At 40.9% G+C, this 22,837-nt stretch overlaps 1 protein-coding gene across 2 annotated transcripts in view; it reads left to right on the top strand.

Annotated features, from left to right (window-relative positions):
- The window catches only part of LOC111227467 (E3 ubiquitin-protein ligase pellino homolog 1), a 48,861-nt gene that overhangs the window by 10,868 nt on the left and 15,156 nt on the right, over positions 1–22,837 (top strand). For both annotated transcript variants that reach the window (XM_022752983.1, XM_022752982.1), the window contains exon 2: positions 22,503–22,808. In XM_022752983.1, coding sequence (XP_022608704.1) covers positions 22,726–22,808 — 83 coding nt within the window. In that variant the 5' untranslated portion in view covers positions 22,503–22,725. The remainder of the gene's footprint in view (positions 1–22,502; positions 22,809–22,837) is intronic.

The raw sequence follows: 22,837 nt of genomic DNA on the forward strand, positions 1-22,837 counted from the left end.
TGCGATAAGTTTTGTTGCTGATATGGATCTCTCTGACTTCACTTCCCCGTTTTGGAAATGTCACGTAAAGACAGACATGCATTAACTCCATCTGCTCCACCACGATGCCCTGGGCCTTATTTCCATTGTCTGCTTGTCAGTGTGATGATTAATCTGGAAAAATGAGTTTTTTTGAAATGTCGGTCAGTGGTAGTGGCCAGTGCGTTTCATTCTTTCAGTGACGTTACCCATTTACCAACCCAACAGGACTAATTTGTATTAGAATAGGGCTTTCAAAGGATAGCTAGTTGGCTGCTGAAGTAATCAGCAGCAAGTACAAAGTGCTAAAAGTAGCGGAAGGGCTACATTTAAAACTGAAGCTTTGCATCTGCCTTTTTAGTCCTATGACTTCTTCATAAGATATAAAGCAGGTTGAGAGTGCAATAAGACAATACAACAACTTTTTTTTTTTTTTTTACCTGTTTTTATATTTGTTTTTCATTCTGAACATGAAACACAGGAAAAAATAGTCAACAAAGAGTGGATTTGTGTGTTCGTCTGAGCAGGTTCCAAACATAAGGCTACAGAATGATGCAAAGTTCAGCAAACAAAAATGATCAATTTCCTGCAATTATACCTACTGTGTGGACTGTATTGAATAGTTTGGGCCCTTATCAGATGCAACGGTGACCATAACAGAGCCAAACCTGGTGTAGAGAGCTACACATCAGCTAAAAAAGTGCTGCCCTGTTGTAAGGATGATGAGTCTTTATTATATTTTTGCACAGGCTATTTAAGTCTGCATTCTCACAGTCCTATAAATGGCGATAACTTCTAGTGTGAAGTGCTTTGCAGTGTTTGCTGTGTAACAGGGGAGAGTGTAAGTATTGCACATACTGTACACTTTTATGTTTGCACATTTGCATTGGGTGTGTTGCCTGCAGGCCTTAGTGCGTGTTCTCCAACACGCTTCAGAGTCTCAATTTCAGGGAGGAAACCGGAGCCGCTGGTGTCAGACGGGAGCGCAGAGAGAGCTCTGATGTCTTAATGGAGGCTCAGTGCTGCCCGTATCCTTAGTAACCTGGTCTGTGGGGACACAGATAGGCCTCCCAGTCTCAGCCTGGGCCGGATGCTGTATCACTAGTGTTCAGGAAAAAAAAAACCCATATCCCCCATTTCATCAATTATTTTAGAAGTTTTTATTTCAATTAAATATATTACATGGTCCTTTACAGGCTCAGAAAGATTTGTCCGTCAGTAGGAGATTCAGCAGCATTGTTATTGCATTTATATCCATCAGTGGGATTTGAAAAAAAAAAAATCTATGCTGCAGTGGTTTTAATAAAGGATTTTATGTAAGTGTATACTATGTATTACCCATATTTTTCATATTACGCACAAGCTTCTAAGAGTATTTGTGGTTTCTGAAACCAACTTGTGACATAAAATTCACAGCAATTGATAAACAATCCATTTCTCCCAAATCTCATCACAACTGGAAAGAGTTTAGAAACTTGGATTTGCTTATATCAGAAAGTTTAACAAAACAATTTGTCTTGATTTGGTCACAGAAGAAGTGCTGAAATAGTGGCGTACAACTGATTTTAACAAGTATTCTGTTTCGCTGTGGGTGTGTTGAGCTCTTCATCATTTTAGTCTAAATAATGTGTCCAGATCCTGCTGTTTGCAGATTTGCTAAACTTACTACCACAGTGGAAATGGCTAAAAACAACTTTTTAATCCAACATAGCATTGCGTGACTCTATGACATGTGTGCATGTACCAGCCAGCAAAGTGTGAACTAGGGCTCCAAAAGCAGTCCAATATGGCCTTAAGAGATTGTTGAGGGTAAATGGGTAACATTTAGATTTTGAGGGAATTAATTGAGTAATTTTCCCTTGAGAATGAGGTAAGTGTGAACATGCCAGCAGTAGGTGGTTAACTTCTTGGTGTTGAGTGAGTGTATTTGAGATTCAAGCCAAGTATGTTTGTGTTTTGGGAAATGTTTGCATTTATCTTTCTGTGCGCATGTGCCTGTGGTGTGTAGTTTGATCAGGGAGGCCGGTGAGCTCGGCGGGGATCTGGGGGTGTAATCATCGGCACAGTTGAGCAGCAGCTTTCCCCCTGCTGTGTGTGAGGAGCTTGGCACCCTCCTCCCGGTCCGGCTTACTCTCTGCTGGGCTGGTAAACAGGCTGAAGTTTGTGGAAGGAGATTACGTCTGTCATGGAAAGTGGGTCAGACAGTGGGCACGTTTTTATGGCCTTGTTTCTGTGAGGTAGGGAAGAGGGGGGCAGGGGGTTTAAACCACCAGCGTTTTTTCCATAGCGTTGCTTGAGGCAGCTTGTGCTTGGTACAACTCTCTTATACTCTCCCTCTTGTCAGAATCATTATCAGTCGATTACTCATGTACATTTTCTAACAAAGAATTTATACTGCAAGCAACTTGCAGCTCTGCCGTTACATACATTCAGTATCACACCGAACCATTTTGGGTCGGTGTGTCCTGAAAACCAAATATTACAGTCCTGTTCATGTAAAGATGTGTTCAAACAGAACACAAAGCAAATTATCACCTTGTTTTGTTAGTGTGAAATGACTGCCGGACCATTTTTCAACATGGCCAGCTAGAAACATACACACAACTGTGTGTGTTTGTATGACTGATCTCACAACTCACCAGAAACTCCAGATATCTTTGTAATCTTCCCTCAGTCTCTCCTTGTTCCTTCTATCTCCATATATCCATGAAATAAACCTTCATATATGATAAGGCAAAATATCAAATACTCACATTTGAGAAGCTAAAAAAAGCAAATTTTTGACACTTTTGCTTATAGATATTACTAAAACGAATATATGATTATCAAAGTGCCCTTTAATTTCCTGTCAGTTGATTAAATGATTATTCGATTAATCATCGCAGCTCTACTCAAGTTATAACATGGTCAACTCGCTCTTCTCGACACTTCTTTGTCCTAATTTTTATTGCCCCGGGTGAACTCATAGAGCGTTATTGTCACGCTGCTGAAAATCCACATTGTGTTTTGTATGAACACACCTTAATACAGTCTAATTATAGTCAACGTCTTGACATGTTTAAAACATAAATTCTAAAGTGCGAGCTCCACCTGGACCACTGTGGCTGTGTTGGCCGTTATCTGTCTGTCTAGCTCAGCTCATCTGTAGATGGAATGGAAGAGCTCAAAAAGCTTCCCCATATCGTATCCTTTTTCGAATCATTATGGCACTATGCATTACGGTTTACTCCTGCCAGGAGGATGAAACCGAGTGTCTCTAATCAGCTCAGCATGAGATGTTTGGACGTCAATTCTGATGAATGTTAAAGAGTCAAGAATTTGTTCGGGGTTGCAGGGATGCAGAGTCACATCTACACCTGTTTATAGAAAAACCACACCTTCATTACATTTTGTGGAGTGACAGAGAAACAGATTTCATGTCAGAACTAACACCGCAAGTAGGAGTGTAAAGGTGCCGCGTAAATTAATCAACAAGAAGAACAAATACCCAACACGTCCTTCCATTTTCCTTCTGTTATTTTATAGAGTAACAGAATGCTTCCTGCAGGTCATCGCACATCCACATTATCTTATAAATTATGTAAACGCAGGTTGTGGATCAGTTTATTGTAAACCACATGAATTATTTAAACCTGGTGTCTTCACAGATATAGCATTAACGCACATGTAAAGACAAACACATGGGCAGAGAAAGTGCACCTGCACAATAACTGCTGCAGGTTGTACAATGACGTTTAGTCCTTTCTGTGTGCGCCTGCCTCTTTCATCACGCCACCTGCCTTAATCTCGCTCCTCTGAGAAGACTATTTATTATTTATTTTAAGAGCTATTTTGGTATATTTGTACACAGGGGTGAGTGTGGTCACCCGTTTTGTTCCGTAAAAATGAAGAATACATTTCTCATCTCTCTGTCTGCCTCCGCTCTTATTTATCTTTCACAGTTACCCAGTTTGTATTTGTCTCATTCCTCCCTTTGCTTCTCTGCCGCTGAAAGTAACAGTAAGGTTTCTCTCCTGCTGCCAATACCTGAGTCAGAGAAGTGAGGGAGTGGGGAAAGTGAAACATAGTGAAGCTGTTCAGTTTTAGAAAAAGCTGTTAGGCAGTCCACAGTCCTATTTGGCAACTTTATTATATTAACGGTAAGCCGACTGACTTCATGAATAGCTTCCTTATTTATAAATGTTGGTGGACTTCTGGGAAAATGTGTGTTAATTGTATCATAATAACGTCCGACATGTGCTGACACAAGTAGAGCTGAATTATATTTTTGGGGAAAAAGTAATAATATAGCAATATATAGGAACAGTAAAGTGAGGATGCTTTTAAAAAAAATGCAGTGAATAGTTTTTATTTATTAATTAACTTACTAACTATAAACTATATAACCAAATCAATATTTGGTGTGACAAACCGTCTTCGTGCGATCCCAGACTGACTCCATGATGTTGAGATCAGGACTCTGTGGGGGTCAGAGAGAAAGACAGAGAAACCTGTTTTTGCTCATCATATTTATAGAATATCAAACCAAACTTTCAGATAGAGCTGAATTGATGCATTAGTAAGCTGATTGGAAGAAATTTAATCTGCAGCCATTTTGATAATTGAATCACAGATTTCTACCATGCGCTGGTCCCAGCTTTTCCATTGTGAGGATTTGATTTTTTTCTCTGTTTTATGTCATTGTAAACTGAATATCATTAGGTTCTGGTCGGACAATACAAGACATGAGAATACGTTACCTTAAGGCATTTTCAAAATTGACATTTTTAGAGACTAAATTAATGTATTAATGCAAATTAATGCATTCTTCTCAGTCTGCTCCAAAGACTTACTTACTAAACCAAATGAGCTAAACTTCTAAAAGAGAACTAGCTAAAAGAGAACTTTGTATATTTTTAACTTTATGTAATGTAAAGAGATTATATAGTATACCATGGTAGGCCTACTTTGTCTTATTACGTTGCATCCTTTACAGTGTGCATACATTGTAATGTAGATGCTGAATAGATATTGTTGAGCCACGATAGAAAGCCAAGATAAATTCTACGAAGTGGGTTAATTTATATTAGAGTTTTACCTCCTGACAGTAATTATTTATGTACCAAAGTTGCTCTTAGAGTCCTGAAACCTGCCAGATGTAGACAAGCGCTATCAAGTGATAGATGCTGCTCATTTTCTGCTGTTTGGCACCTGAGGAAGGAAACTGCTTTCTTAATTCTTCACTTTTGTGTTTTGGGTGTGTCCTTTGTCATGTTGACACCTCCACCCAGACTCAAACTACAGTCTGTTGCTGTGAGGACCTTAATTTCTTTTAATATCATCTCAAAACTTCACTTTCAGAAAGTGAAAGCTCCGTTGAGGTTTTGTATGTGTGAAAGAAAGGTTTGTGAGAGTGTATGTATGTGTTTGTGTGATTCTCACAATACCATTTCTGTGGTTTCCTTGCTGTATAGTTTGTTCATATAGGCAACTGTAAACTGAAACTACTGGTATAATCTAACACACACACACACACACACACACACGCACGCACACACACACACGCACACACACTTGCAGACACATTTTCATATGTAGACACAGACCTATAATTGTCAACTCCCCTCTGATCATGCATGATTGCCATTTCCTGCTTCACTTTCCAGCCTTCCTGTCTCCAATGAACTTGTGTGCACATCCTCACACACACACACAAAATTGAGTGTGTAACTTGTTGATCTTGTGGCTTCCCCAGGGATTACTGCTGTTTCTGTGAATGCAGAGAAAGCAGGGCAGTAATTGCTGAAAATCCATTAAATAATCAAATTCTGAGGGTCCTTGTGCTCAGTGTAGCAAAAGAAGAAAGTTGCTGAGTTATGAAACCCTCAGTTCAAACATTCACTTGATTACATAATATGTGAAACTGTTGTTTAGACCAAAGATAAACTTTAAGTCCCTTAAAGTCCACTTATTTCCAGAAATGTTAAGTCTGTTTTATTTTAAAGGTGTAGGAGACAGAGCCAGCGATTCTGAAGTGGAAATACTGCCAAAACCCAAACTAACCCCACCGAAGCCTGAACGCTAGCAGCGCTGAGCACTAGCCCGTCTCATTTGGCTGGACAAGAGGCTAATGATTACAAACTATGACCAGGTGCAGCACAGTTAGACCAACACAGACTGTTCCCTCTTACCTCCCCAGAGAAATGCAACCCTCACCAACACTGAAAGGAGCCAAACAGAAACGGATGGTGAACGGAAACATGAATCAGCCTTAAGCACGCAACTGTTGTTTTCTACTGTGTGCACTGTAATCAGGATTTTCAGTGTTCATATGTGGGAACAGAATTATTTTATACCACTATTGACATCTCATATCTCCATCCTGGCTGTTTTCAACTATAGCTGGAATGATGTATCTTAAATATTTCAGTCAGACCAAAGTCTGAACTAGAACCTTAATTGGCTGGAAAGCGTTCCACTTGTACTTGTTTACAGTCACCTACATTGCTATGGAAACGATCACACTTGGGACCGTATAGTTGAACACTAACCCAGTTAACCAGTGATAAATTGCTGAAGGTTACAGCTGTCCTTGGCATTCCTTCCTCTGTACTGAAAACAATAAGGAAGCAGTGGAATTAAAGTTTCTCACAGTACGATCACAGCATTTAGTCCATAATAACAGTGGTTCAACCCAACCATACCAGCAAGTCTGTGATCTACAATGTATTACAAGGTAATTATCTAGAAAACCCCATGATAACTGTGTAACTAAAGAAGAAATTACCAAACAGTCAAAATAATTCATCAAAAAGCAGGAATCAGTCATACATAGACTGGTGAGCTTTGGCATACAGCTCAGATGAAATGGGAAAAAAAGGAAAGCAAAGCAAAGACTAAGCTTTTTTAGCAACAGGGGACATCACTCATTTGTCAAACAGACATAAACTGACAAAAATCTGAAGTGACAGACAGCACAGCAGTTCAGAGGGAGTGTGCCTGCGATTAAAATAGTCTATACTAATACTGATTTATTGTGCGGCCATGCTGTGGCTTTTTTTTTTAATGCCCGATGAATGACACATGTTGACCTCAATAACACCTTACAGCAATGAGGTTTCATTTTGTGCAAATTTCTAAAACGTCCAAAACAGCAGTTTAAATAGGTTGGGTGATTTTCCCTGCAGCGCTGAATGCAGATGAACGCCTGTCACCCTGAGCTCACAACGCATGCACGTTGCATGCATCTAAGAAGGTCACATTGTATGCTTTGTACAATCAGGAGATGGTGCTTGGCTCCAGAAGCGTGTGTGTGTGTGTGTGTTTTTGATTGCATGTCCATATGACCGTGCATCCATGTGTGTTTAGAAGCCCAGGCCTTGTACAGTACAGTACGTCTTTCACTGTTTGCACATGGACATGCATCATTGTCTGATCGTATTTGCCACACAGGCCCCAGTGTGCTTGTATATGTCTGCATCTGTGATTGTGTGCATTATTGTGTGTCCGAGACCTCGCCTGGGTTTGTGTCTTGTTGCACGTCCACCCACAGAGCTGTTGGTTGTCTGTGTGCATACACCGGCCTGTGTTCTTCCCACTGAATCATTAATGAGGCTGTAATTCAAACGCTGGCCCTCCTATTTCTTCCCCTACCTTCTGTCATCAAGCCTCCTCCCAATGCAGCTTACAGGAAAACCAGTTGGCTGCTCTGACAAAGCACAGACAGCGGACCTGCCCTGGAAACTGAAAAAAGCAGTTACAAAATGGACTAAGCACAAAACATAGGAACAAACTGTCTCTGTAACTTTAAGGCTTTTCCAGTTATATTTTAGCATGCAATGAAACTCACTTTTTTTTGGTTGTTCACCATGCCATAACATCCGCACATTTGTTTTTGTGGCTCAGTCCTGTTAGTATTCCTCTCTGGAGATTAGTATCTCACTTTATCCCAGCCTGTGTGTGCTTGTAGACATAACATTTAATTAAACAATGAGAATATCATATGTTCTTCAAAAATTTTCATGTCAAATAAAAACTGGTAGAGCTGAAACAGTTAATTAATTAGACAATCAAGAAAAAATGTATCGGCAAATAATTCAATGTTGTTGTCTTGCATTGCATAAAGTTGAAACTCTTTTGGATTATTGTGAAAAAAGCTAATTATTTGATTATTTTTTTCTCTCTCCATCTTCAGACTTTTTATAGAAATTATTATTTGATTAACTGAAAAAATAATTGTTGTTAATTGCAGTCCTAGAAACTCTTAACACAAAAATGATAACATTAGGAAAGAACATTGGTCCTTGCCTGAACTGAAATAGCAACCTTTATCATGCCAACATTATGTAACATAAGACTGTTTTCTGGAAATGTCGGACGAATAGGTTTGTGTTAGTGTACAGATTAGAGACCCTCATGTAAAATTCATTTCTTCCATTCCCCACACAACTTTTTAGCCACTTTTTCAAGGCTTACTCCAATTCTTATTTTAATTTAAGGCAGCCTAAGTTAGATTTTGGGAAGTCTGATTCACATGGATATTACAAAAGTTATTCATAGAAAAAAAAAAAACAGAACCACCACTGTTTTTAATTATTCCTCATAAGCTGCTTTTATTAGACAGTATTACGAACAGCGGAAAGAGGGAGACATTGGGATGATGGTATACATTGGTCATGGGTCAGATTCACTGGTCTCTCCTCGCAGCGAAATGAGTACCTGACATGTTTTCTAGTCCACCGTGTAGTGCCTCAGGCTCAAACTGAGGACCCTGGTTCTGAGGGGAGCAGTCCTTGATTCTGTGGAGATGCCAGTCTCTCGGAGCCTCCAGAGCAACCGGTAGTTTGTTTTGATGACTTAATTTAATTCTCAGCAGGAATTTGGCGCCAAAGGGTCCGACTCCAGTCTCCTTTGAGGAGTGGAGGGTGGAGGTGCGACCGGTGCTGTCGTGCCCTGGGAAAGATCTGGTCCTTTGTGCACTTAGCGTACTTTTGGAGTTAAAAATGTGTATTTTTCTTAAGGGGATCGGTGCCCTGGTTGACGTGTGATGTTCACGGTTCAAACCGGTCAGATGGGTGTGATGTGTGTTGGCTTTTCAGCAGTTAAGAACATTCACAGGACATTTTCAGATGTGTCCTCATGGGTCAGTTTTGTTAAGTGTGAGATCCAATGGCTTTTGATGCCATCCTCACTATGTTCACATCTGCTTTCAACAACACAGCTCAGGTTTACATTCCTCACCGTGTTTCTAATGTCCAAGTCCTTTTCCTGACCTGCTCCACATATTTCATGCCTTGCTGTTTATAGCTGATGAGTGTGAGTATTGTTGTGGCAACGCTTCCTCTGATCAAGTGCTTGGCATCAAGCCCGAGTGGATTATTCTAATCGGCCTTGTTACAGACCACTTCTTTTTTCCGTCGTAGTCACAGCTTCAGAAGATCTTCTTAAAAGTAGCTCAGCATGTCTAAATATTGACCACTTCAGTGTCTATATGTGGCCACTGTGTTGGTAACAGCACATGGTGAAGTGGTGTGCTGTGTTTATAAGCTCTGTTTTGCAGGATAATGGTTACTCCAGAGAGTCCAGACACCACTGAGTGTGGATGTCTTGTAATATGTTTTCGTAAAAAGGGAGGAAATTTAACTTACCACATATAAAAAATGACAGATGGTCTGAGGCTAATTAATTTTTTATTTGCTATGTTACAGAGCATGTGTGCACCATCCTGAGTAAACAGGATATTCATAAATCTATGTTTATGGCATTAGGCAGACTCTCTCATCTAGAGCGAATTACAGTTCTGCTTAACTTTAATGATTCAGACAAACAAAACCAAATCAGATGCAGTGAAGACCGATATGCTGTATATTTGGTTGCAGTCAAATTCCCTGAGTGATTAGTTGGCCATAAGGTGCTGCAGAGTGAATGTAATGACTCGACTGTCTTCTTCTAGCACAGATTACTTCACCATGAGATTTTTTTTCTGATGAAAAGATTTTCTTACTCGTACTTAGTCTGCAGGTTTAAGGCTGTTGGTTGGACTAAACAAGACATTTTAAAACATCACCGTCACGTCATTTGCCGGCATCTGTAGACCTTTCGTTCATGGTCGCAGTCCTGTTTGGTTGCACTGGTTCAGCACACAGGTTCAGAAAAACGTGGTGTTACAAAGAGCGTAACAGTGGTGAAACTTAAGTACAGTTTTGAGGTACTTGTCCTTTACCTGAGTATTTCTACCTTCGCCTACTTTCTCTTTTACTCCAAGATTTATTCCACTGCATTTATTTAATAACTTTAAGTGCTACTCTACAGATTCAGATTAGTAATACAAAATACAGTCTTGTATTATTATAGGTTAAAGATAGAGCTGTACTGATCCTCAGGGGGAAAGTCACAAGCTACCCAGCAGTATATAAAGTAGTTAAAAGTAGTCATGATTGTGTCCACCTGGTGAATCGAAGTCCATATTCATGCTCCTTTCGCTCTGTTTTTGGTCTCTGCTAACTCCTGAGGAAGATATCAGCTTTTCTTTAGCTGCTAAAAGCACCACTATGTTCACCGGCTGGTTGTCTGTCTGCTGTTTGGTATTGAGCAGGGAGTGTACAGTGAGTTTTTAGAGATTTTCCCTGAAGACAGCTGCCTGCTGTGGTTGAAAAGAACAACAAGAGTGAAGCAAAACAGTGAAGTTTCAGCTGAACAGCTAAACAATGCCCTGAAACCAGATAAAGCTTTGCAAACCTTAGACGAGCTGCAGATTCAGGTTATACATTGTTATTGTGAAAATATCAATTATAGCTGCTTTAAGTAAAATATGTTTTTCTACCTTGTCCAACATGGGAGTTTTATGTGTGTTCTTGTCAGGTGTGTTTTGGGGGAGCAGGCTCACTCAGACCGGTTAAACCTTGAGGTTAACTGAACTACCACCCTTTGTCTCCAGTGTTTCCTAACCTGGATGTGACTGTCTATCTGTTAAATGTGCCCTCTGTTATTCCTTCCTTCCTCTCAAGCAATGTGTCATGGGGCGCATGAGAATCCAGCATACCGTATGTTTCCATCCATCTTGGTGTAAATACAGGACCACACCCACACACACACACACACACACACACACACACACACACACACACACACACACACACACACACACACACACACACACACACACACACACACACATACTGGAAGTCATCTCCAGGGACCACTGAACATGACAAGTGTGTGTCTGTCTGTGAGTGGGCAGGGAATTGGGACTTCCTGTGTGCATGGACACGCTGACTCTGTGTAAATCACTTTGGAGCAGGCTGGCTACAGGCGTGTCTATGGTCAGACAGAAATGTTTCTACATTCCTATGGGGTCCAATGTGCATTTAGATTCAGAATAATCAGTGAAATATATTTAAACCATGCACACACACACACAAAAAACACTATATTATTATATTTCTACTGTCTAATCTCCTACTCAGAGACATGTTAGGAATTCACAATCTGGTTTGTATTGATAATGCCATCTTATCTCCTGTGTACACTCAGCTGAGCTTCAGGAGATATAATTCACACTACATTAATTTTCTGTAATGTTGCATCAGCAGTGATTTTCCCTGTCATAAGGTCCTCTGTTGGTTTTAAAGGGTTCCTCTGGATGGAAATGGTTTCTGTGTGCCAGCGCTCATTGTGGTTTTCATTCTGAGACAGAAGATTGGACTTATTGTGAGATCTGGTGTGTGAATGGAAATGAGTCTGATCATTTCCCATTGGAGTCAGGAGGAACAGTCGCCAGCTAAAGAGAGATGGAAAGAATATGAGCTAGTTGCAGCACGCACCTCCAGACAAACACATAAAAATCTACATTCATTTGAAGGAGGTGTTGAAGCCCAGTTTCTGGAATAGGGAACATTAACATTAGCTGTTTGCCAAACGCTGGCAGATTTGAGATTGTGCCTCAAAGTGTGTGTTTTCATCCTCTCAGTTTGGCGGGTAAGCCACAGTCCTCTGGAAGATTCCTCTATTCTTTCTATTCTGTTGGCTGCTGTGGGGAGTGAAAATGCAGTCACAATCATCAGGAGATGTACACTCATCATTAATCATCCCTGTTTGAAATGTGTGGTTTCCTGCTGGACCTTTTGTCAGTGCTTCAGGTTCTGTGTGGGCAGTGGGATGGAGGTAACAGCTAGGTCTTTGACCGACCATTAAATGTTTGTGTTCAAACATTAGGCTGACTGTTTACACAATAAAAGATTCACAGCTATCTAAAGGTGTCTCAACTCTGGAGCCAATGTGCACGTTCCGGATAGTGGCCATTAAAGTTTTTTTAAAGTGATTACATCAGCTAAAGAAATCCTGGTCAACTTCCAATCCTTTGTTTTTTGTAAGCGTTTGCACTCTTTGTACTCCAGGTGCCAAAAACACCCCATGAACTCTGGAAACACTCAAACCTATTCATAAAGCTCAGTGATGCAATCATTTGAACTGCAGAAAAGCACAAACTAAGATGAAATAGCCATCAGGTATAATTAGCACGATCCAAACTAGCATCAACAATGTGATATTTTTTTTGCCATACTTTGCAGGCGTACCATACCTTTAAAGTGCTGCTGCACAAAACTCCACTGAGCTATATTTACTTAATGTGGAGCAGATGTGAAACATATCTTTTTAAAACTGCTAGTTTTAATGTAGGCCCACTTTAAGCTTGGAGTGCACCGTGTAGCTGTATTATGTTGAAGAATATAAATATTGAACTCAAGTGTTGAATCGGATCCAGGCAAAATAAAAAAAGAAGACACAAACTGCAGGTACACTGTGATATTTTATGAAGAAAAAGTAAGGTTTAGCTTGAGAGGAAGAACCGAAACTTTTCATTTCTCCATTGGTCCCTCTTTCATCATTAAGCTTTTATTCTTTCTTATTTTTAAAGGTTACTCCTTATTTTTGTTTGTCTCATTTTGAAAAATGAAAAATGGGTCATCAGAAAATATTTTTTGTCATTGATCAAAATAACACTGGAGTCAAGGCAAAATGAAACCTCCCTCTTAAAATGCATGCATGCTTAAACACTTGAGTGTATTTTGTAAAAACACTGGAAAAAAGAAAATTTTCCTCCCATGTCCCAGATGACTTGGACAGAGATCTACTTCTCTCTTTGTCTTCTTTTCTTTCTTTTTTTTTCTCATGTTCTGCAATGCCGATGCAATCTGTTCATGTTCATCGATCGGACAAGTTTGACCAAGGAGGAGACAGAATGGAAGGCAGAGGAAAAAAGAGAATCTGGCGTCAGGTTTGCCAGCTCCCTCCTCCCCACAGATCAGTTTCCGAGTCATCGAGCGTCTAATCTTCACAGTGCGCAAACCAATCCCTCTCCACTGACCCGGCCATGCAACTCTACACACTGGAGACCAGACCCAGGCCGTCTGAAACGAGCTTGCGCCCACACAAATGCATTTCGCTTGCATTACAAACACTCAGAGTAGATTAAAATCCCCGATGATGCACGCACAACCTCCCACATACTCAAACGGAAATCTCAAAAAATACTTAGCCATAATTTGTAGGGTTAGCACATGCTTTGACTTGTTGACTGTTGTTGAGATGAAATTGTTTTTTGAAGACACACCACTTACAAGGATGAGGTTTATGGTCATATTCAGCAGTCCCCTCTTTTCCTACAACCATAAAACCTCCGGCATGATGTGCTGCATTATGCTCCATTTTAATCATCATCTGGAAAAAAATAAAAGCCATTCCAAGAAACTGTAGGAAGCTTTCATCTCGTGCTCTGTCCTTCTTTCAAGCCCATAAACAGATGACTGATGTCCAAACCAATGAGGCTTTTTTATTCTATAATTAGTGTTTTTTTATTTTTTACCCTGCCATCTGCATCAAGCTAACTGCATTTGTTTGAATCATATTCTTATTTATCATGGGGTTCAGTGTCTTGGTTATTAGCACTTTGACATGATGCTGCTGAGAATAAACTTGGGACCAAGGTTCAGTCTGTGGATCTGAAAAGTTGACATCTTTTCTAAATGAGACATAATCTGGCAGAGGGGCTTTAATGTTATCATTCTGATCTGAGGAACGTGCGGTCTCTGAGAGCTGGGAGGTGGCAGACTGGCTGAAGACTTGCTGGCTAGTTGGCTCTCCCACCAAGCAGCTGCAGTTTGTCACAGGAAGTTGCGGCTTCGGATTTAAGTCATTGACGTGGCGCTGGCTCCCCTCACATGGAGGTCTTCTTGGGAGCAGACTGCAACCGGCTACTCATTTAAGTATTTTTTTAAGCAAAAAGTTCTCCGGTTCTTCCTTCTCAGATAATTATGATTTATGTAATATTATATGATAATATAAATAAATGCTTAAAGTTTATGTTATGCCTCCTGAGAGACCTTTTCATCACTGCTATGCCTCTGGGTTTGACTGTAGCATGGATATTTCTGTCTTTTCTCTTCCACTGAGCTGAAAGACCTACGCTGCTCTCCAAACAGGACACGGGTTAAGAGGGTCGGAGTTCCTCTTGGAGTGGGATTTTCACAAAGAGAGGTTTTGTTAGAAGATGCGAGGTCAGCCTGATTCTAAGCAGCGCGAGGTACATCTATCATCATTAACCTCTTTACCATCTACATCTATATCGTTAACTGGTAGATTGTGTCTTACTGGTTTAGTTTATGCATTAAGGCTTGGGTTAGCACCTAGGAATAGAAACCTGGCCTGAGTGTCACAGTAAGTGGGAATAGGTGTGTTGCTGACATTATCATAAACCTATCTTTACCATTAAAGCATCTTTGCTTTCTACTGGAAAGTAGGCTAACACCTACTCACTCTCTGAAGTAGCTCAGTTGACTTTTATTACTTTCCATTTTTTATTTTTCAAACAAAAGTTCCAGCTTCTGAAATGAAAGAATCTGCAGCTTTTCGTTGTTTTATATGACAGTAAATTTAATATCTGTGGGTTTTTTTTTTGGTTGGTCAAAACAAACTTTGAAGACATTTTTCTCATTTTGTAGAGAAAACTATAAAATGATTAGTTGAGAAAATAATGGGCAGATTAATTGATAATAAAAAGAGTTATTAGTTGAAGTCCTGCTCAGCGTTATGCTGATGTATGTCTGCCCAGTTACAGCACAGTGTACTGCCTGGCTCACACTAACAGCCTACATGAGTCTCACAGACTCACATTTTAATGCCTTTGTTCATCATTGTGATATGAAAACATCACTTCACCACAGGCGGAGAAACAAAGTTTGTGTCCTGGTCAGAGTTCAGTTATAAAATCGTAGCACACCACGGAGTGTCTCTCCTGAAGTGGAAGGGGTCGTACTAGATTATGCGCACATTCAGCATCAGAGCTGAGAAGAAGAGAAACAAGATGTGCTGCTGTGCATCGCCCTGTCTTCTTTTCCATCACCAGTCTCTATTTCCATCACAATTAGTTTTGTAGTTTGGTAATTTTGGTTTGTAAAAGATTACAGCCGGCTCTGTACTAAGATGCAGATGCAGGGGGGGTGGGGGTGGTGGTGCAAAGATAAAAAAGACTGAAGAGGGAGGGAGAGGCAGAGAGAGACTTTCTGTTTTTGGAAACAGTTGCTGTAAGCTTTTGAATAACACGTGTGGTTCACTGCTCAGCATGGAACAGCTGGGGAGCTCAAAGCCTCTCGCTCACAAGGGGAACATGAAAGGTGCAAAACACCTAAAAGCCTCAGTATTTAAGGATGTGGCGAGAGCCAGTGAAACTGGGATGATTAGTTATCTGATGACCTTCTTGATGAAGGGCTCTGACAAAGATCACAGCAGCCACCAGTAATAACATGTTTTTTTTTTTTTTTCTTCCTTCCCTTTTGAGTTTTCATCTTTACAAACACACACACACACACACCCGCACTTACACTACTGTCACCCACATTGTATTGACACCTAGTTTTAGCCCAGTAGGCAGAATATCAGTAGCACTTTGAGTGTCATAACAAAACCGAAAAAAATGAATACATACCTCTCATGTTTCACAACACATTATGGAGACAGCTGGTCAATTCGCTAGCATATGATTATTCCCTCCATTTCAGGAAAAGAAATATGAGAAAACCCAAGCAAGATGGATTTGTTTCAGCAAGTAATTTGTTAAAATCTTGCCACTATAATACAGAGAAAGGGACAGATATTATAAATGATATTGTATCTCATGAATAGTCCACTATTTCAAAATTATATACCACAAAAATACAATCCAGTTTGTTGTCTTTTCAAATTGGAGCAGGTGTGTCCTCATATTAAATAGCTCCACATATCCAGAAAGCCAGAAACATGTCAGCCTCTTGCAGTCTATTCCAGGCATCTGTTATTATTTATTGATCTGATGACCCACTTTACCAGGAAGATATCATTACCACTTTCCAGTAATGAAGATGTTACACCATGTAGGAGGTCCTGGTTTTCTTTTCTTTTGTTATCCATTCCTGACCTGGTGTCTGCTCTGGGTTTTCTGCGTTTACAGAGCTTGGCTGTGTTTGATGCATAGACTGTATATAGGTTTGATTTGAGAAGTTTTGTCCTTTAGTTGTTATTTGTCCTATTTTGTGTTCCCAACAAAACAAGTTAATTTGTGACAGTTTATATCAGAAGCTCACTACCAATATGATGAAGTAACTGCATTTTGTTTTTATTTGATTTGTCCAGTTCAAAGCTGAAAGTTTAATGTTGGTCCGCCATCAAGTTGCTCATGCAATGAATGTTAATTAGTGACATCTAATATGACCTATGTGGAGATCTTTGCCACTAAAAGAGGAGAGATAAAAGATTTGTTACTGTCACACCTTGACAAATCTGTGTATTTTGCCAACTTGGTGTCAGAAAATAGTCAAGTAATTTTTCACATGTTCATTCGCATATGGAGCGAAAAGCTTGTAGTCTAGAGTCCAGCTGTCTTTAACGAGAGCTGCACACTGCAACACTAACAAGCTGAGGTGGACAAAACACAATATAGTTCAGTAAAGAATAGATTGGATTTTATCTGATTTAGGATCGGTACAATTTAAATGTTTGTCCCTGAAGCTCCTTCCCTGGCCATTTCTGTGTTGGGAACTGGGTGGTGGGACAAAGTGGTTGAAAGTCAATGCAGGTACAAAAACCGGTTCGTAAATCACTGGCAAATATTAGCTGTCTTCTAATGTAGGTGTCAGGTGTGAGCCAGTAGCTCAAGCCGCAAGGCCTTAGGCCTGTGATTCTTGGCTGGTTGTGTATCAGGACCCTACATGTTTCCTTGGCCATGCAGTAGACTTAGCACGTTAGTAAGCACCGTACTGTAGGTCCCTCTGTCAGTTCGTCTTTGTCCATGACTCTGTTAGAGGATCTACTGACCCATTTTTGGTTCCTGACCTATCAACCGAGAAACATCGCCTCTGGTTAAGTTGTTTGTTTCCACAGAGCATTGCCTTGTGATTCTGAAAGTGTGTCATCCTTTGACTTACCACAATGACTCTACCCTTGACTCTACTCTTCTCAAGTATTACACACATTTTTAGTCAATATGAAAGCATTGTGCAGAATCCGGCAGAAAACTCTGTTATCTCAGAGTGTGACATGGTGGATTGATGTCAGTTCCCTAGTCATGGCTATGTGTTGCTCTTTGGTATATGCCAAATAGGACAGTTTCACATGTAGCACTGCGGCTCAGCTGGTAATGTTTTCAAAAGAAGTGCAGCTGTTACCCTGCTTCCGTGTTAACATGTAGACCTAGCATGTACATTTGTTTGTCATGTGTTGTGCTCTGTTGGCATTCAGGGGGAGTGGCAGGTGTCACCCAAGCCTCCTTGCAGTAAAGTTTTATGAGGGCTTTTGTAAGTGTGAGGTTGCTGTTCCTGCTGTCAGCAGCAGGTTGTTACAATCCGTGACCCCGGCCCGCAAAGTCAGACTCTCTGAGCTCTGGATCCATTGTTGTAGGACTGTGTGTCTCAGTAGCTAAGCAGCAGTTGGCATGCAGCCACACCGAGCTCTGTGTCATGCAGAGTTGCAGAGGCAGAGAGCTTAGTCAGACACACACACACACACACACGCTTGAAAAATTATATACCCCATACATATAACTAGAGATGTGCACTAGAGACAAATTTCCTCACTCAGCCAATTTAGTGATCAATATGCTTGGTTTTCCTCAATGAAATGATCGGTGTGAACTATTTCTCGACATTACCCAAGTGAATTAAGAAGAGAAATCAAAGGTTAAATTTGAGAAAATAAAGCTGTCACTCAAAACTGTTCTTGCTGTCACCCCACTGGTCATTATCTTTAATATAAAATGTCAATTAGTGGAGCTTTGAATATTGAAATTGACATCATTAATCACCAGCTAGATGGAAATCCCAGCCTCTGATATTAAAATGTAATGGTTTTCATTTATATGCACCACCCCGATATTCTCACCATACTTTTGACTGCTTTGCATATACGATGCTGCATGAAATATTGGTCCAATATGATCATAATTTCCAGAGAGACTGGGCTGGCTGAGTCGATGTCCTTGAGCTCCACAGGAGAAGGCGAGAAACGTGGGCTCTGGACAGGCAGCTGCTGTTTTTGTTGATTTCTTGATAACGGTGTTGAGACAGAAGGATAATTCAGCATTCTGTACATCTGTTCAATAACAGGACCCACTGCACTCTATTTTTCTTTTGGTCTTCAGTGTCTGGATCAATAGGTAAAAATCAATTCCCAGCAAGTCAGCCAACAGCTCCCTCAACACTACTTACTGTGCACACGTGTAAGTGTGTGTGTGTGTGTGTGTGTGTGTGTGTGTGTATAGGGGATTGCTCATGCAAACAGTTTAGAGCATGGTGTTTTAGTATGCAATGGTAATGCCGCATGTGTGCGTGTGTGTTAGCATGTGGGATTAACCTCCTCTGTCAGGGGAGCAGGTGGGGCTCAGTCTTATATCCAGTTTTGCAGTTTGCACACACCCATCTCCACTTCCCCCTTCTTCCTGAGTCCTCCAGGTCCTCTGTTTTGCTTTTATTGCCCGTAGCCAGAGTAAAACAGGCTTCCTCCAACAGAACTTCACTGTCCGCTGTTAGAAAAAGAGCTGAGAAGATTCACAACCATTCCCACCACCTGCTGATTTTTATTCAGAAATATCGATAAGACGTTGCTGTGTGAAGAAAATGAAGCGCTTGCCTTCACTTAAATGTGATTAACCCTGGTCTGATTTCTTTCTGTACTACTAGAGTTTCACCTCTGCCCTCTTTTCTCCCTCTTGCTTTGTGTGATGAAGCTGTTTATAGTTCACAGCTATACTGAGTTGTGGTGTGATACTCTTATTATAGATTTAGTGTTAACGCCTTGGGAGCATGACATCAGGAAGTGAACACAAAGTGTTACATCTTCAGTTGTGAGGCTGTGAAAAAGTTTGTATGTTGGTAAGGATGTATGAGCAGGTAAACTTTCAGTTAGCAAGCACTCGAACATTAATAAGCAGTTTGGAGTCCGAGCATGTGACCTTTCACCTGTAATATGTCCAACAAGTTGATTCTCTGAAGAGTGTTTCTCTTACAGAATCCAGTTCATTAGATTTTATTATGATTGTTGCTGATGGATGGGCTGGGCTGAATATTTCTCTTGCTGTTCTGCTCCTTTTCACGCACAACGGTCTCTAGAGTTTACTCAGAATGGCACAAAAAAACAAAGACCATCCAGTCAGCGGCAGTTCTGCGAAAAGAATGATGAGAGAGGTCAGAGGAGAATGGTCAAAGTGGTTGGAGCTGACAGAAAGGCTACGATAACTCAGTGGTGAGCAAAAAGCTTCTCAGAATGAACAACACGTTGAACCTCGAGGCAGATGAGCTACAACAACAAGACCACCTGAGGTTCCACTCCTGTCAGCCAAGAACAAGATATCTCAGACTGCACCCAGCACAGGCTCCCAAAAACTGGACAGCTGAAGACTGGAAAAACGTAGCCTGAATCTGGATTTCTGCTGAGGCAGCATGAATCCACGGACCCAACCTGCCTTGTGTCAACAGTCCAGGGTGCTGGTGGTGGTGGTGTAATGGTGTAGTGAATGTTTTCTTGGCCCACTTTGTGCCCCTTAATACCAATCAATCATGGTCTGAATGCCACAGCCTATCTGAGAATTATTGCTGACCATGTGCATTCCTTTATGGTCACAATTTACCATCTTCTAATGGCTACTTCCTGCAGGATAATGCTCCATGTCTAAAACTGGTCTCATGAACATCACAGTGACTTCAGGGAACTTCAGTGGCCTCCCCAGTCACCAGATCCGAATCCAGTAAATATATGATAATTATGTAACTGTCACTTTAAAATATTGACAGTGAAATGTTAGCCACAGTCCAATCCTCCAATCAGTTTCCACTTTGCTATATACCGTAATGTTTTCTTAAATAAACTGTGGACTATAAGAGTGATGCATTGTTTCATTGTTAAGTGTTCTCTCCTATCTTAAGCTTTTCTTTCATCGTGTAATTTGCAAATGGAGACTTCAAGTCGGAAACTCCACTATCACCCACAATGTATCAAAACTGGTCAACCGATGTGCGAACCTGATGGTAGTGGAAACATCTAACTTCCTGTTTCTGAGTGGGGAACTGTTTGTGTGTGTATGCACGCACCCACAATGCAAAGGACTGCCCTCCTTATCTGACCCCACTGGGGTCAGACTATGCTGTATTTATCTCTGCAGAGCACTGCACTGTCCATAATGTGTTATGGAAGTAAGATGACAGAAATTCATCAGTTAAAAACAGTTGAACAGTTAAAGAAATAAGTATCAGTCTGTTAGGAGGAGTTCTTTTTTCTCCATGTTGTCGGGTTAGTGGTTAGTGTCTTTGACAGATTGTGTTTGTGTGTGTATCACTCAACATATAGGTTTTCTTGAAATGTAAGCTATATTGTCCTAGTTTGATCCATCAAAGTTGCTCCTACTGTCTTTAGTCCAGACATTGTGTTTGACATGAATATTTACCTGGAAGGCCTTTGCATGAACTTCTCCCGCTTGGTCTGACGGGACTGTCTCAGCCTTCCTGCTGTTGAGTGCTGAGGAACAAAGCTCCCGCCTTTCCCCATTCATCATCAAAACATTGTACTTCCTATGCTTTATTCATGCGTGGTTCTGCATTCTCTGAGCAGAAAGGCACTCTGGGAATCGTAGGTGAAATATTCTGCATCAAACGAAGATGACTGCCTGTTGGTGAAGTGGTGTTTTTGTTAGGAGAGCTAGCTTACCATATTTATACTCTGCTTTTTTTGTCTAGTAAATGGGAGAGTGTTAGGACATGCAGGAAAGGTCATGAGTTGAAACCCGTGATGTCGAGAGTGCATGAGATCGTCCTCAGCTTATTGTAACAGGAAGTTCATCCTCTTCTTTTTCTCATGCCTACTTTTCTCACACATACTTTCATTCTCTGCTCGGTGCTGTGACTTCCTGTGTATTTTGAAAGCTGTCTGTGTTTTTGAGTCATCCTCTGGAGTCAGCATTTACCATGTAATGTGTGGCATTTACAGAAACCCACCTCACTTAACAAGAAGAATAAGTCACATGAAGTCATATTATTATTTGAAGCTTTGTAGCAAAATACTTGAGTTGAGTTGTGTACGGGTGTGTTTTCCATTTGTACCTGACTGAGCAATTTCAGCTCTTTAAATGGCTCAGAATATCTTTGATATGTTTAGGCTACCTATGGCTGAAAGAGATAATCTTGTTCCTGTTTTCCCTTATTTATGTTTTCATAATTGATGATACAAGGTCCCTTTGTACTGTGGTGTTTGTTACTGAAAACTCCAGTGTTGAATGGGGAAGAACTGGACAGACATGTGCCATCTGCTTTTTGATACTCATCACAGAGGAGCTTCACATACACAACATTTGCATATAAACAGCTCGTTGGTTAATAGTTCCAGCCCTCAGGGGTCGCTCAGACTTAAAACAGCCCGGCGTTAATCTTGTTTCAGGTACCGGTGAGATGATGAAATGTGGTCCAGGAGGTCCAGTTTGAGAAACAGATCCATGTTTGAAGTCTTGTTAGACACCAAAACCCTCCACAGTGGTTCATAATTCTATGAAGCAGGATTTTACAACTCTACATATTTGATTGGCCAACGCAGCGTTTGATGAAGATTGCGTTGTGGTAAAAGTTTAGGGCTACCCTGCTGCTTTGTTTGCTGGAGCACTCTGCATTTGCACCCCTCCTGAGTCACTGCAACCCCTCATTCAAATGAATAAAAGGTGTCATTATAACATGTGGACTGCTGTGGCTAAAACTGGGATATTTACACACAAACCTGATGTCAAATCACATTTAGTATTCCACAGAAGGGTTTCAGAAATTGCTCCAAAATCACATGATTTTTGTTGTCATTAGAAACTGTGAACACTATCCACACGTATAAAATCAAACAGCAACTGAAATCTCTGGCAATTGCATTTGAATCCTGTTTCCTCCTGTTTGGCCATCGTGACTCAACACACTAATCTTTGTGTTAATCCTTTCTTTGTCACTCTGCAGGGCGGGACGAGCGCTGCGGGAGACGGACACATGAAGCATGAGAGGGTGGAGCTGAGGCTCAGCTGACCCTTCCCCTTCCTTCTCCTCCTTTCCCCCAGTGCTCCATTCGATCAGCACCTCCCCCCTCCCTTTCCCTCCTTTCCTCTTCCTTTCTCCCATCACCCTGTTGGATCTCACCCATCTTGCCTCCCCTCCTCCTCTAAACCTCAATCAGCCGTGCCCAATGTACTCCCCAGAGCAGGAAAACATCTCCACCACCGCCTCCACCAAAGTGCCAGTGAAGTATGGAGAGCTCATTGTGCTGGGGTAAGCATCAACACATTACATGCACGTAC

Source organism: Seriola dumerili, unplaced genomic scaffold (genome assembly GCF_002260705.1).
Source record: "Seriola dumerili isolate Sdu_G_001 unplaced genomic scaffold, Sdu_1.0 BDQW01000187.1, whole genome shotgun sequence".
Taxonomy (NCBI): domain Eukaryota; kingdom Metazoa; phylum Chordata; class Actinopteri; order Carangiformes; family Carangidae; genus Seriola; species Seriola dumerili.